This window comes from Bactrocera dorsalis, chromosome 2 (genome assembly GCF_023373825.1).
Source record: "Bactrocera dorsalis isolate Fly_Bdor chromosome 2, ASM2337382v1, whole genome shotgun sequence".
Taxonomy (NCBI): domain Eukaryota; kingdom Metazoa; phylum Arthropoda; class Insecta; order Diptera; family Tephritidae; genus Bactrocera; species Bactrocera dorsalis.
In genome coordinates, this window is record NC_064304.1 from 24,051,840 (window position 1) to 24,065,771 (window position 13,932).

General features: G+C 37.9%; 2 protein-coding genes across 2 annotated transcripts; both read right to left on the reverse strand.

Moving 5' to 3' along the window:
* Positions 1-2,985: 2,985 nt before the first annotated feature.
* LOC105231106 (sodium channel protein Nach) lies at positions 2,986-6,662 on the reverse strand. Its single transcript, XM_049449498.1, is given in 10 exon segments — positions 2,986-3,249; positions 3,317-3,429; positions 3,777-3,942; positions 4,013-4,259; positions 4,353-4,502; positions 4,893-5,013; positions 5,551-5,678; positions 5,837-6,153; positions 6,156-6,328; positions 6,430-6,662. Coding segments are annotated over 10 exon segments (1,818 nt in total). The 3' UTR covers positions 2,986-3,079.
* Positions 6,663-8,237: 1,575 nt separating this feature from the next.
* LOC105231107 (pickpocket protein 19) lies at positions 8,238-13,193 on the reverse strand. Its single transcript, XM_029552349.2, has 9 exons — positions 12,650-13,193; positions 11,136-11,342; positions 10,093-10,282; positions 9,835-9,968; positions 9,333-9,600; positions 9,055-9,268; positions 8,820-8,988; positions 8,553-8,671; positions 8,238-8,475 (listed from the first exon to the last, which is right to left on the reverse strand). The coding sequence occupies exons 1-9, from the start codon at positions 12,832-12,834 to the stop codon at positions 8,306-8,308; spliced, it is 1,656 nt and encodes a 551-aa protein (XP_029408209.2). The 5' UTR covers positions 12,835-13,193; the 3' UTR covers positions 8,238-8,305.
* Positions 13,194-13,932: the final 739 nt, after the last annotated feature.

Here is a 13,932-nt window from a genome sequence, read left to right on the forward strand (position 1 = left end):
GCAACAACTCATCAAATTGAAGCGAGCGATTTCCGAAAAAGTCAGAAATTAGTGAATAGACACGAGGCAATAATTTTCCATCACGCCAACGGGTTAAGAATTTTGGAAAACAGCGGCTGGGGAGTTATACTTCACCCATAACTTGGCATTTCTTACTAACATTTCTTCCGGTCTAAACAGAACGCCCTCACTGGAACACAGTTTACATATCCATTCTGGCAATTTGTGGATTCAATCCCAAAAGAACAGTTTCGGCTCGTTAGACTGTACTGATGTGAGCTGTATTCCAGTGAGGTCGTTCCAATCGATCGGAAGAAAGTCGGAGGATCTAAACAGAAGTCAATGTAAAATTATACCACAGAATAGAAATTTGCTTGTACAGAAAAAACTGTTGTGGTTGCTAGTCGAGTTCGGGACTCATACTAGTTGTAAAGTAGTTGATAACTAGTTGATTTCACTCCGAGGTATATCTGTTCGTATGTACGTAGCACAAGCGTATGCGCTCACGTACGCTAATAAGTAGCAATTACACTTCGAGCCGCATCGTTAGCGCCAAAACGCAGACAAAGTTTGTTTAAATAATCTCAAGTGAAAAGTATTTGCGCAACTAACTTTAACCTAAACTTTCAACGATCTGCATATTATCATGCGCTCAGCAGTTATTTCAGCACATCTCCATAAACACAAACAAACAACCATAAGAGGACGCACATGCACATACCTACACATAATAAATGGGTGCAACTCAGGCAACTTGGCGAAGCGCGCCGCTAGCGAAGTGCCACCCACCAACCGCCTCGAGGCAACGTAACATGTACAGTTCACACAACTTTCGTGGCAATTTGTTAATAAATACCCAGCAAACAAACACACACACGATATCATGCTTGTTGTTGTTGCTAGCGATTTTTGCAATGCTACTTGGCTATTACTGCTATGAGGGTAATGCAGCAGATGAATCTCAGATACGAACAAATGAGCTGTTTGCCACAATGCCTCTGCATGTATTTGTTGCTTAAGTACGACCATTGCTACTGCAAATTTAATAGCAGAATACCGACGAGTTGCAACAATGCGCCGGCGCTGCGCTGCATAAGTAGCGCCGTATTACATACAGCCGTATACAACGTGCAACACGCCGCATATGTTGCCGCAAATAACTTCGGTGGCTGTGTCTTCACTAGCACCCCGTGCAACCAACGCCCGACGGATATTTTAATGCCGTTGCATTCATTTAAATTCAGTAGCTTCATTTGTTGCAGCCAACAGCAACAGTAGCATTTGCAACAATGAGCGCCAGAACACAAACAACAACTGTGCGCGTTGCCACCTTGTTGGCGGCAATAGCCACGCGGCAGTGGCAGCGAAAATTTGCGCACATTTTCAGTTAACAAATTGAATTCATTATTCCAAGCTGGCCCGCGGCCAAAAGCTGCTTAGGAGCATCAACAGCGCACGAGTCTTACTTAGCAGGTACTGCTTAGTCCAACCTGCAGGCGTTGCACGGACATGCTTTCTAACTCCGTCAGCTTCCTACCTATGTTTGGTTAGCTCTTGCACCTAAGCTGCACTTACCGACACACACACACATACTTACGTCTATAAATGCATACCAGCGGGTATAAAATTATGTTAATTGAATTAATTATTAATGAGCGCGCATCTTTGGTCTGGGTCGCGGTTTCAGTTACTAAATCTGATTTCGTAATATTACTGCGGCTGTGCGGACTACAAAAACCGGAAAGCTTTCTAAATTACTTTGTATATACCCGCAGCGTTTGTGCGGAGTCACTGAGTATCTCTAGATACTGGGAACTGTTAAATTTTTATGAACTGAAAAGTATCTGTCAACGAAAAAAAACTTGTAAAACCACAGAGATGAATATAATAGAAGAAGAAGAAGAATTATTTTAAAGAAATATTCTATTTTCTTATTAAAACTCGAGATAAGTATTCATTTAGGTTGCGATCGAAATTGAAACATAGATTATGACGTCTTCCAACACTTGTATATATGCCTTAAACTGAGGCTCGTCCATCTAATGTCGCTAAATTTCTTCCTATTGAGCCTCCTCTTTAGTTCTGCGAAAAGCAAAAAGTCATTGGACCCAAATTCGAAGGCATGCATACTCGTACTGTTGAAGCAATTCGAAACAATTTTACCGTCATTCCACTGGTTTGAGACTCGTTTGGTTTTTGGCTTGGAACAACTTGAAAACGATAACGATATTTTTTAAGGAATTCAACTCCTCCGAAGAGGCTCTGATTGGTGCGGGAAATAAACAAAACTGCCGATTCTGATGCGAAGAAAGTCCACAAATTATTCACGAACAACCATTACGTTCACCTATTTTAATAATTTGATGTGGTTTTTGGTCTGGGGGAATCATCGATCCGTGCTTTTTTCGAAATGAAGTTGGTGATACCATTACTGTCCATGGAAAGCAGTATAGATAGATGATAATTAACTTTTTATGGTCGCATTCGGAAGTAGTTGTTCTTGACGATATCTGGTTCCAACAAGACGTTGTTCCGTGTCACATAGCACGTGCAACAACCGAATTATTGAGAGAGAGTTTGGAAACTTGGTTATTTCAAGAAATTGCGACACTGAATGGCATTGAAGAAGTTGTAATTTTACATCACTAGACTGCTTCTCGTGGGGTTATTTAAAGTCATTGTTCTTTAGCAATAAACTAGACTTTCTTCATGCTTTACGAGTCAATATTGAACGTGCTATTCATGACATACGACTTGATTTAGTGGAAAAAGCACTCGATCGAATTCATCGAATTCCTTCCTGCAAAAGAAGTCGTGAACGCCATTATATTCAGAACATATTTGTACCTATTGTTCTTCACATTAAATAAGAAACATTTAAATTTCCTTAACAATTAGAGTGTTTTTTTTTTTAAGAAATCATATCACTCTTATTGAAACCCCTATGTTTATAGTATGCATCTTTAGAAGGTCGCTTATCTCATAATTGAGCTATTAGTAAGCTAGTCAAAACTAGTCAAGGAGTAAATAATTTATTCAGACAAAATATTTTAACGGTAAAACATACAAATATCATTTCTCATGGCAGAATAATTAAATCTGTTTTAGCTTTCTGCTTTTTAGTTTTGCGTTCCGATGCCAGTTCACTTTTAAAAGCCAAAAACAATTGACGGCAGATAAAGTATAGCACCTCACAAATACCGACCAATGAGAAGCCCGTTATAATGCTCACAATGTTGCCAATAAAACCTGTAGGGAAGATTAACACAAAAATTAATAAATCTAGTTACAGATTTTGAAAAATTGACAAACTCACTAAGTACTTCAAACCAAGTGTCCTTGAGCACACGTCTAAAAATCTGAATATGCGAGACGCCGAAATAAACATGGGTCAACGCAAAGTTCGATAGATTTTCCGCGTCTATATCTCTGCAATTGAACAAAATATATATTTAATTTATATATGTATACTTAGTCGGGTTTATGATGTACTACAAAATGGTTGAAACTGATTATTTTGATATAGATATAGATATAGATATAGATATAGATATAGATATAGATATAGATATAGATATAGATATAGATATAGATATAGATATAGATATAGATATAGATATAGATATAGATATAGATATAGATATAGATATAGATATAGATATAGATATAGATATAGATATAGATATAGATATAGATATAGATACTATCGCACTCTGTATCAACATGTTGCAGGATTACAAAAACCAGTAAACATTATTACAAGATTCTTTACTTACGGAAAGGTACGCATATTATATGAAGTCAAAGGCAGTGCGTTGGCATGAACAACGTAGCGCTCCGAAGAACACATCGGTAAGCATTGCGGGCAATAAAGAGAGTCCTCCATTTCACGTTCGAGTCCAGGAATATTTTCGCGCTCAGTAATAACATTCGACCATTTGACTGTGAAAATATATTGGAGCTAATATATATAGTTACAAACTAACTAACTCTAACTCTCTCTTAAACTTACAATAGTAACGGTCCAAGCAGGCTTTGTGCCTCAGCGTACAATAGACATATTCGGTAGACACATCTAACAATTCATTGGGATGCATGAAAAGCAAACAATTGCATAACACCAGTATGCTATACATACGACAACGTGTTATACAGCTATTGTAACTGTATAGTTTACCAAATATCCGAGCTTTCTCATCGCCAAAGTAGCATTGGCGCTTTGCAAAGTGAGCGAGGAAGAAGTTTAAAAGCATTTTAAAAAAAGTTTTTCAGTATTCAGTAAAATTTTGTTTAATGTAATGTGTCTATAGGATTAGATTGATCCTTTTAACTGTTTTTACTGCGGCACTCACCACTGACGGCGGCAATATGCGAGCTTCGTTGACAGTTTCAATGATACCCGGTTTAATTGCCATGTAGGTATGCTTGCCACTTTCCACGTAGCGTTCCTTTACCGAACCGCTTGCGATGTCTGCGTAGTGCCCATAGGAATGTATGTAAAACTTTAAGAAAATAAAACAAGAGTTGTAATATCAACTGTATATGTTATTACAAGCAGATATTGTAAAATAGAGAGATGTCAGTAGACCGTGATTGATATTATTACTCAAATTATCTCTTGCACGGGCAGGGAGACTTCCAGAAATGAGTTCATCTCCTCATCCTAATTAGATAAATAAATGCGAAATTCACCGCGACCTACGGTCTATTGTGACCCTCATCCGTGAAATATTATCCATAAAATTGTATCCATCGCGATTAATTTTGGATTGCGAGAGTTTAAATGGTGTTATATTCACTGTCTTCTTACGAATTACGAATAATGCAGAAAGACAGACTCTGACCACAAACTTTTGAAACCAATTTATTTTATTTATATAATTTCAACTTACTGCGAAGCTAGCTGATAGTGATGCTTTAAAATATTCATCATTATTTGAAGAGTTTAGTAATAAAACGAGACCATTTAGCTCTTCGTAAAAACTTAAACTTTGAGGTCGCGGCTTCGAATATCTGGAAAGAATGGAATAAATATATAACTGTATACAGTCAGCTTCTTTATTCGTAATCAAATTTGTAAGTAAGTGTCTATAGGACTAGCTCTATAAATTTAGGCATACTCAGAAGTAAAAATATGACGGACAAAGCTTTTCGGCAAGCATAATTTTCTTTAAAAAGGTTGAACCATTTCAAGGAGCGCTACTTTTTCAAAGAAAATATACCGAAACTTCTAATTTAATAAGGTATGGCTGCGACTATGTCTCAGATGGTCCATAAGTAGAGTCCAATTTTCGATGACTCCTTCCACCATTTCGACTGGTAAGTGGCGAATGACACGCGTGATGTTCTGCTCTAAGGCCTCAATCGAAGCGATATAGATTTTGGACTTTACATATCCCCACAGGAAAAAGTCTAACGGTGTGATATCACACGACTCATGGGTAATCTGTCAAAAAAAGGCTATAGAAAAAAGTACCTCTACTTGGATCACCCGTTAATTGTGACTTTCCAGAATTTTCAGATTGTCTTCATATATTTTAAAAAGCTCACAGGCCATCGTCATTAAAGGTGCAACAAAATCCATTCGCTGTTAAAGTTTCTGTAAATTTCGTCAGACAATCAAAGTCCTCTCCGGCCAAACGGCAACGGACCAATATATCCTTGCAATTTGGTGTTAACTAATGAAAGAAAATAAGGAAAAGAAATAAGGAATATTTTTTGTTTAAAATAAAAATATTAAGGCTGACATATAAGCTACAGTTTTCTAACATATGGTCGAACAAAATTTTCGAGTTCAAATTCGGTTTAATTTAAATATCTTCAAATTGATGCTAACCTGCTTCATGCGATCTCTGGTATTAAAAAATACTTCACTATCCGTGGTGTCGTATATATCCAGAAAGTTTTGAAATTCTAAAAAATCTTCATAGTTCTCGTCTTTTTCGGTTGCCTTTGAATATGGAAAGCTCAATTTTCTTATTTCATGATAAAAATAGTTAACTCCTCGTTTGTATGGATCTTTTTGCTGACTAAACAAATATAATTTCAAAAATATATTTTTTAAGTTCTTAAAAATCAAGTTTTGATCTATGTACATATATGGTGTGTGAAAGCTGGCGCTTACAGTGTCTCCGCATATCTGGTAACGGAGGCGTTCGACATGCGATTCAGCGTGCATATTGATATTGTGGGAAAGGGCACCTTATGTATAGGATACAATGGATCGAACATGGTTGTGCTTAAAAATTGCCCCTCGAAGATGGGCGTTCTCCATAGAAAGACAATCATTACGCTCATCATTGTGATATGGAATATAATCCAAAAGAAACTGCAAGTAAATGAAGAGCGACAACAAAAGGCTGTTGATTAAATTCTCGCTCCAACGACTCCGACAAACACTCATGACGGGTGATATTGCCAAGTACTCACCGTTCGTGGAAACGTCGATGTGGCTCCACTAATTTTCCATAACAATGAAATGACACATTCCGCAGAAAGTCCTTCAATGCCTCGGCAAATGAGATTTTCCGCTTGCCATCGCGTTGTGCAGCTGGTACCGCCGGCACCCACCAAGGTGCACGTCCCAGCAGAAATGGCGAATGCGTTTTATTCGGCGCTTGTTGAGGTGTGTAGCGCTTTTTGTGCAGCGATAGTGTTGCCATTTACCTTCGGACAGCAATCGTGCCAGGTGAAATAGACTCAATACCCGTATACACTAACGTTGTTTGACAACCGACAGTCGTACTAATTGTAGCGCTAATGGCAAATGCCATGGGTTTTATATACGAAACATACACCCATGAAATGGGGTGGTGAGTTGGTAAGCATTGGGTTGGCGGCACTTGTAGATTTTCGGTTACCTTGTACCTGTAAATTAGAGTCGCTGGCGTATTAGCGTCGGTTAATTGCTTTGGTGTCAGTCGTTACTGATATGTCGAAGTGCCAGAGAAGAGTGCCAGTATTGGCATGTTCGTACGCATATTGAACTAATTACGCAGCATTATGGCTTATTAGTGGAGCGTTTAGTGGAGCAATCAGGCTTACAACTAGACTCTATTGTTAGTCATTGAAGATGAGAGAGTTGTAAAGATTTGTGAAATGCTTAATCTCATTGTATGTACGTAAAAATGTGTACTCTTCCACAAGTTACCGTAAATTGGCAGTAATTGCTTGCGCTAATTGATTATTTCCATCGAGTGTACAAAATATTGTTTATACTTAGTTTGGTGCCTTCAGTAATCAAAGTGAACAGCAAAAAACTTGTAACTCAGTTAATACTTAATTTTGTCAGTAACTTCTACAATAATGCTACCATATCCTATATTTTTTGAAACCCTAGACAAAAAGGCCATTGTGGAATGCGAGGTAAGGCATTATCCATATTAATCGTCGGTACAAAGTCCAGACAGAGATAAACGTTCTCTGAGTGCTTCGTTGAACAGATTGTCTTTACGTCATTACATCATTCTACCTTGAGAGGAATCGGCAGTTCGCTGAATAGTTGTTGCTAAATTTAATGTACATATATCCTTAACCAATAAAGACACAATAATCAAATTAGCCCACCAAAAATATCATAGAAACCTCGGCCAACGGTGTGAATCGACTTCGACTAAATATCGTAAAATCGGACCACAACCTCGCCTAGTTCCAATATAACACAATGTTAAGTACAATTTGATTCTTTCACACTCAGGTACACAAATCAAGCAATTGATATGACGGGGTAAAAATTTGCAGTATTAATTCCTTTAAAGTATGCCTTCTTATAACCAAGCATTGTCCAAATCCAAACAAAACTGTTTAAGCCCCGAATTTGTGGACCATAGTATCTATAGTTGAGTTTTGACCATAAATACGGTCAATGTGTGAGAAATACAAATGAAATTCTGACGGACAAACTTCCTGACACTAGTATTTTCGAATATCAAAAATGGGTTGAATCGGGTCAATACTTCCCTGAGTCCCCATATACCTAATATAAAGATTTTCGAACTGTCAGGTGGCTTTATGCTGGATAACTCAATGAAAATATCAAACAAAAAAAATATAACAATAAACATCTCGTCGAAATTGAGTTTTTTCAGAAAAAGAATATTTAAAGATGCATGGCTTGGCCTTTAAAAGTAAATTCTGTTTCTTACCACCTCTGAAGCATTGAATCACTCGTGAACAACCAGAGGAAATAAATAATAATAATAATATCAAAATTGTGGCATAGGCATCAAAGCTTTAATGAGGTGTACCTACATATCTACCATAAAACATCGAATGAATTACATGCGTGAAAAATATTTTAACTTATTTAAGGACATATATAGAGTTGCATTTCGTCTTTCTTTTTGCCTTCTTTATGGTCTTGGCTTATGGCTGATCTGATTGCAAGTATTAAGTATTTTGTTGCAAAGAAGCCAATCTCAAAGGCTGCAACAATAGAGAAGCCCAGAAATATTGAGGTTACATTACCAACTGTGCCTAGAAATGCAAAAGAAAGAATTGTTCAAGGCTAATACGATTTATAAACGACATAACACTTTCAGCTATATACTTACACAATGCTTCAAACCACGTATTACCCACCACGCGCTTATAATACTTTGCATATGGTTCATCAAAGTGGATACGCAATACAGACATCTCCTCCAAATCCAGGCCGATGTTATCCAATTCACTAAAATTAAAATTTGCACCCAAACAGTTCTGGCTTAAAACATTTATGTTATGGATAGCGAAGAAAATCGGTGAATTGTAAGCTTAGTTTAGCGGCAATTTCTTGCTTACGACCACCTTCAACATAACTGTACTTTATTTCAACTTACGCTTTTGTAGTGGTAGCTAAGAATCGATCTATAGGCAACGCCATGAAGGACACACCATATTGTATATCGTTGCAGGCTGGCAGGCATTCTGGACAGTACAGAGCTTCTTCGTAGGCACGTTGTAAACCCGGCACGAACTCGCGGTGTGTAAGCACATTGTTCCATTTAACTGTTGAAATTACAATATATATATATATTCATGCTTAGTGCTACAGAGAGCTCTGCGCAAACTCACATTTATAGCTGAGCAGGCAAGGCACATGTTGCAGGGTACAGTAAATGGCGCCATCTTTATCCGACAACAATGTGGTATCCATATAAAAGGGTATACAACGACACAACGCCATAATACTACGAATACGGCAGCGTGTTACGCAATTGGAGAAACTATAATTCCATTGAGTACGCGTTGTATACAGAGAAAACTCATCTTCGAAATAACATTTACGCTGCAAGTAAAAACATTTGGAAGAAATTTACAAATTTCGCTCAAATCAGTGGCATCCCACTTACTGTATGCGGACTAAATGAACTCAAATTGGGTTCTGTATAAACCAAAAGAGCATGCAATGCCAGAAAGGACTCTTCGCCATATGTTATAAATAGCTCGTGTGACTCACCCGATGTTGTATCGGCAAAGATATCGGAATCATGGACGATGACAATGTAACCATCTATATTCAATAAGGACATAAAATCATCCTTATGACTGGTATTCAAAACGACCGTCAAACCAAGTTCCGAATTAACGAATTGATCACGCATTTTACGATTGTTGTAACTGTAGACGATGAAAAAGAATATAATTGTTTAAAAATATTTTGAAATTCGCAAAAAGCGAGTTTAGAATGATAGAATTTTAGAACCAAAGTGAAAAAATTGTCTCAGAAAGTATACTTAAGAGAACGTCGATAATCAATACAAATTGCATATACTGGAAAGTAAGTTTTACTGGAATATATTTTTTTTTACTGTTCGGGGGAGTTTTTCGTATACTTAAACCAATTTTACTCACAAATTTCCTGTATTAAAGGTACAGCAAAATCCATAAGTCGTCAAACTTTTCTGAAATGTCTTACGGCTGAAGCATTCGACTTCGACACCTGATAGCTTGCAATTACGTATGAGACTCTCACATGTGGGCGTGAGCTGAAAATACAAAAGAAGATTTAACATAATTACTAGTTGAGCTTCTATGCTGTATCTATATTTATATACAAGTATATATAAACCGAATATATATGCATTAATAAAGAGGACTGTGGATTATTACCATTTCGGCCACCCTCCGTGTATCATAGAAAGTATCATTTTCATATGTATCGTATTTGTCCAACAACGCTTGAAAATTAGAGAAAGCCTCAGCATCGACATCCATATCAAATTTCTGATAAAAATGAATGAAGAACTTTAAATGTTCCATGAAATACTCAACGCTTCGGCCTTGAAGATCCTTTGCACTCCTAAAATAATAAATAAATAGATGTGTTCAGTGTTTCAAGTGTGTAACGTATATGTTTCTGCCATTTGGTACTCTAAAAGGAACTCCGTCTCAATCGTCTGGGGCCAAAATAGTACTATGACATGCCACATTAGAGGTAACTTCCCTGTGACAACCCAAACAAACTTAATCAGTTTCCTTTTCTACTCACTTCAGGACTTCAGTTAAATCCAAGGTTTCGACCTGAAAAACAGTGTTGTGATTGTAGAGTTTAAAACTAACTTCTCATGGCATCGTAACTACTGGTAACTGTCCTTTGGCTAATTTTTCTGTGCCGAAATGGTTTTCATTTTTCTTTTAGCCCGCATTTATTAACAAGTATTATGCTGTTTCCGTGATAGACCTTAGCCCATGCCTGAAACTTTGAGACGGCTGGCTATAAACCCCAAACCTAACTTTGTATTTCTTATTTAGATGTGTCTTCTGGTGGGTTTTCCTTTGCAATAGAAGTAAAGCGGAGGTTTCCACTTGAAGATGGTAATCTTTGATTATTAGAATTCTTTACGCTTTGAATGTTGTAAACAGAAGCTTACAAACGATTTCTAAAGTGCTCTTTTTGATACTATATTTCGCTAATAAACATGATGAATATACCCAACCGGTTCTTAGGCAAGCTAGGAATTACAATCGCGTCCTCATAGAACTAAGAAACTGTTTTGTCTGATAATTTCATGGCGACTCAACGACGCTCGCTGTTAATTACTGGTAAATGCCTTTCGATGAATGCATACATTCAGGCGTGCTTTGTGGTGTGTGTGAGCGCGTGTGTGTGTGTGTGCATTTAATACCTAGAATAAGTGAAATGTCAAACTCACAGCTCCTTTGCATACGCCAATGCTGCTTGCCTTGAGATTCTATTGTTCGAGCAGATGGAAATTGATGGAAATGCCACGGATTCAATGGGATACAGTGGATTGGATAGGTTGATGACAATGTACTGAGCGACAAATTGTTCCCATATCAGTGACAGAATCGTAAACAGCGTGAACATTGTTGTTAAATGCACAGCCAACCATATTAATCTGCAAATATGAGAACGTAAAGATATACATAGTATATATGTAGGCACAACGGTAAATGAACAAACCGATATATGAAGGTACAGTGACATTCATTTATTGTGGCGCACATACAAGTAAGTTTAAGCCAATTATTGCGTAAATACAATTGAGAGCATGGTTTGATACTGTTTAAGTGCAAACTGATAGCGTTCTTGTGTCATTTCGTTACCGTTAACGAAATATGCAAACAGTGGTATCGGTCAGACACCAAGGGACAGCGGTCTTCACAGAGAACCTGGCTCAAATCGGTTAAAAAAGTGATGTTCACCGTTTTCACCGGGTTCACTATATGCAATATACATCGACCACCAATATATTATTCTATTATTTAACAGAAAAACGGGCCCATTTTAGTGAAAAAAGTGCTGTTTGACCATGATATCGTCTTGCCTTGAACCTCCGCCGTAAGTATTAACTAAAAATTAAGAAATGATAACTTCGACGGAACTGAAGTATAATAATATTGGATAGTCGAAAAAGTCTTTTCGTATTTTGTCAATAGATGTCGTTGCAGTCGGTTGTCTCCAGCGCTACCAATCACATTGTGTCATACCATATACCAACAGTGTACGAAAAGACTTTTTCGACTACTCAATATACTACAAGACTACAATAATATTTATACCCTTAATATAAATATTATTGTATGAAGATGCCGATTTGATCGCTTTATTTAATGCTACAAATGCGCTATAATTAATAATATATCGGTTTCGGTACAGAATCTATAAAATGGAGAGTAATTGACTTCTGAGTCGTGGTTACAAAGCCATTATCATTTTAAAAATACTTAAGTCACAATTTTATTAAGGTCGGGAAGAGAATTATAGATTTGAGCTTAATTTCTTAATGCGTAAACTCCTCGAACTGATGATAAGTCACCATTCATACTTTATGCAGTTAGACCTAGCCCCTTCATTCACTTAAGTTCAGCTTAAGCTAAGCTGCTGCGACATCGATCCGATAACGAGCCAGATATGTTCACAACGACTTGACTGACCCTTATTAGATTAGCATCAGTAAAACTATGACCAAATGGCAAACGCATTTCACTAAAATACAACTTCTACTTCATAAAGCAAATTTTCCCATTTAAAATTATATGTAAACCGTTTAAGAATTGAAATCTTGCTATGTATAAACAGCTCCAACTAACAATCAACGCTGCGTATGAGTAATATTGCGTACAAGCGTATTCCTCCCTCAATGCAGCATTAATTTGCTAGTCTTCATTGCTGATCTATGTGTGCATGTATGCGTATACTCACTTCTCCCACACATTCAATGTGTTGTCGACCAATTTACCATACGCATGCATCGATATGTTGCGAAATAGATCCGTCATGTCATTGCTGAATCTGGCGCCAACTGATTGCTTTCGCTTTTTTATAGCCCTTTTCGATGTTTTCTTTGGACTCTTTATCCACCAAATGGCACTGGATGTTGACTTCATTTCGCACTTCTACACTGCTGATTCGTATTTGCATAAACTAAGTATGCACACACGCACATATACATACAAACACGCTTATGATTCCACTGAGCTGCTCTTCTGCTGTGTGCCTGCTTTCCATTTATTGCAGCTGCCTCTTGGCTTGCTAATGCTGGTGATTTACTGCGTCTATGTGTAGCGGGAATGTTGCAATTGTTTGTCCGCCGGGGATGGGAATTGGCACTGCAGCAACGGTATTACTTTCACGGTTCAGTGATTTTCACGCAACACACGGTTTGTCGCTCGTCGCTCGTCGCCGCGTGAGAACAACGGCTGCGTTACAATCGCTGTTAGCGCTGTGCTGCGGATAAAGTTCAAGTGACAGCCAAACGAGGTATAAATGCTCTTATATAGATGCATGTGTGCGTGCTTGTGTGTTGTTGGTGTAGGCAAGTCGTCATGTGTGTACACCGAGTGCGCTTCGTTCAACATGCGTTGACGCTTAGGCTGCATTGAATAATTGCCATTGTCACTGCAGGGGCGTATGTGCGAGAACTTGTAATGGATTTTCATCATTAGCGACACAGGGACACATAACGCCTACTTAACCGAAATTCACTTAGATGTTTCAATTTTACTGCAAAGCCACTGTCGACTCTTTGAAACTTGGCTGGGTTGTCGTTGTCTTGCAAACTTAATGAAACTTTTAAGGTCGATTCCGGGACGCTGTCTTCGTACAGTATGAATCTATCGTTAGTTCAAGCAAACATCTAGTCCAGCTTTCATACATATATTAGAAAAATATTTTATTTTGGAATCCTCCAAATAAAGAGGTATAATATATATTTTTATGTTAAGTCGAGCGTTGGCCCAAAAATGCAACCTTACCTATTTAATTGGGTTTCCAGATTAATGTCAGGCGGCCGGTGCTACTATAGCGTAACCTAGAGACGTAGACGCTCCAGTCGTTTCTTCTTTTCTCAAGGTGGCGCCAATTGTATATTAAAAGCGAAGGTCCTTCTCCGCCTGATCCTTCCAACGGAGTGGAGGTCTTCCTTTTCCTCTGCTTCCATCCTTCCCCCGGCGGGTACTGCGTCCAATACTGTCAGAGCTGGAGTG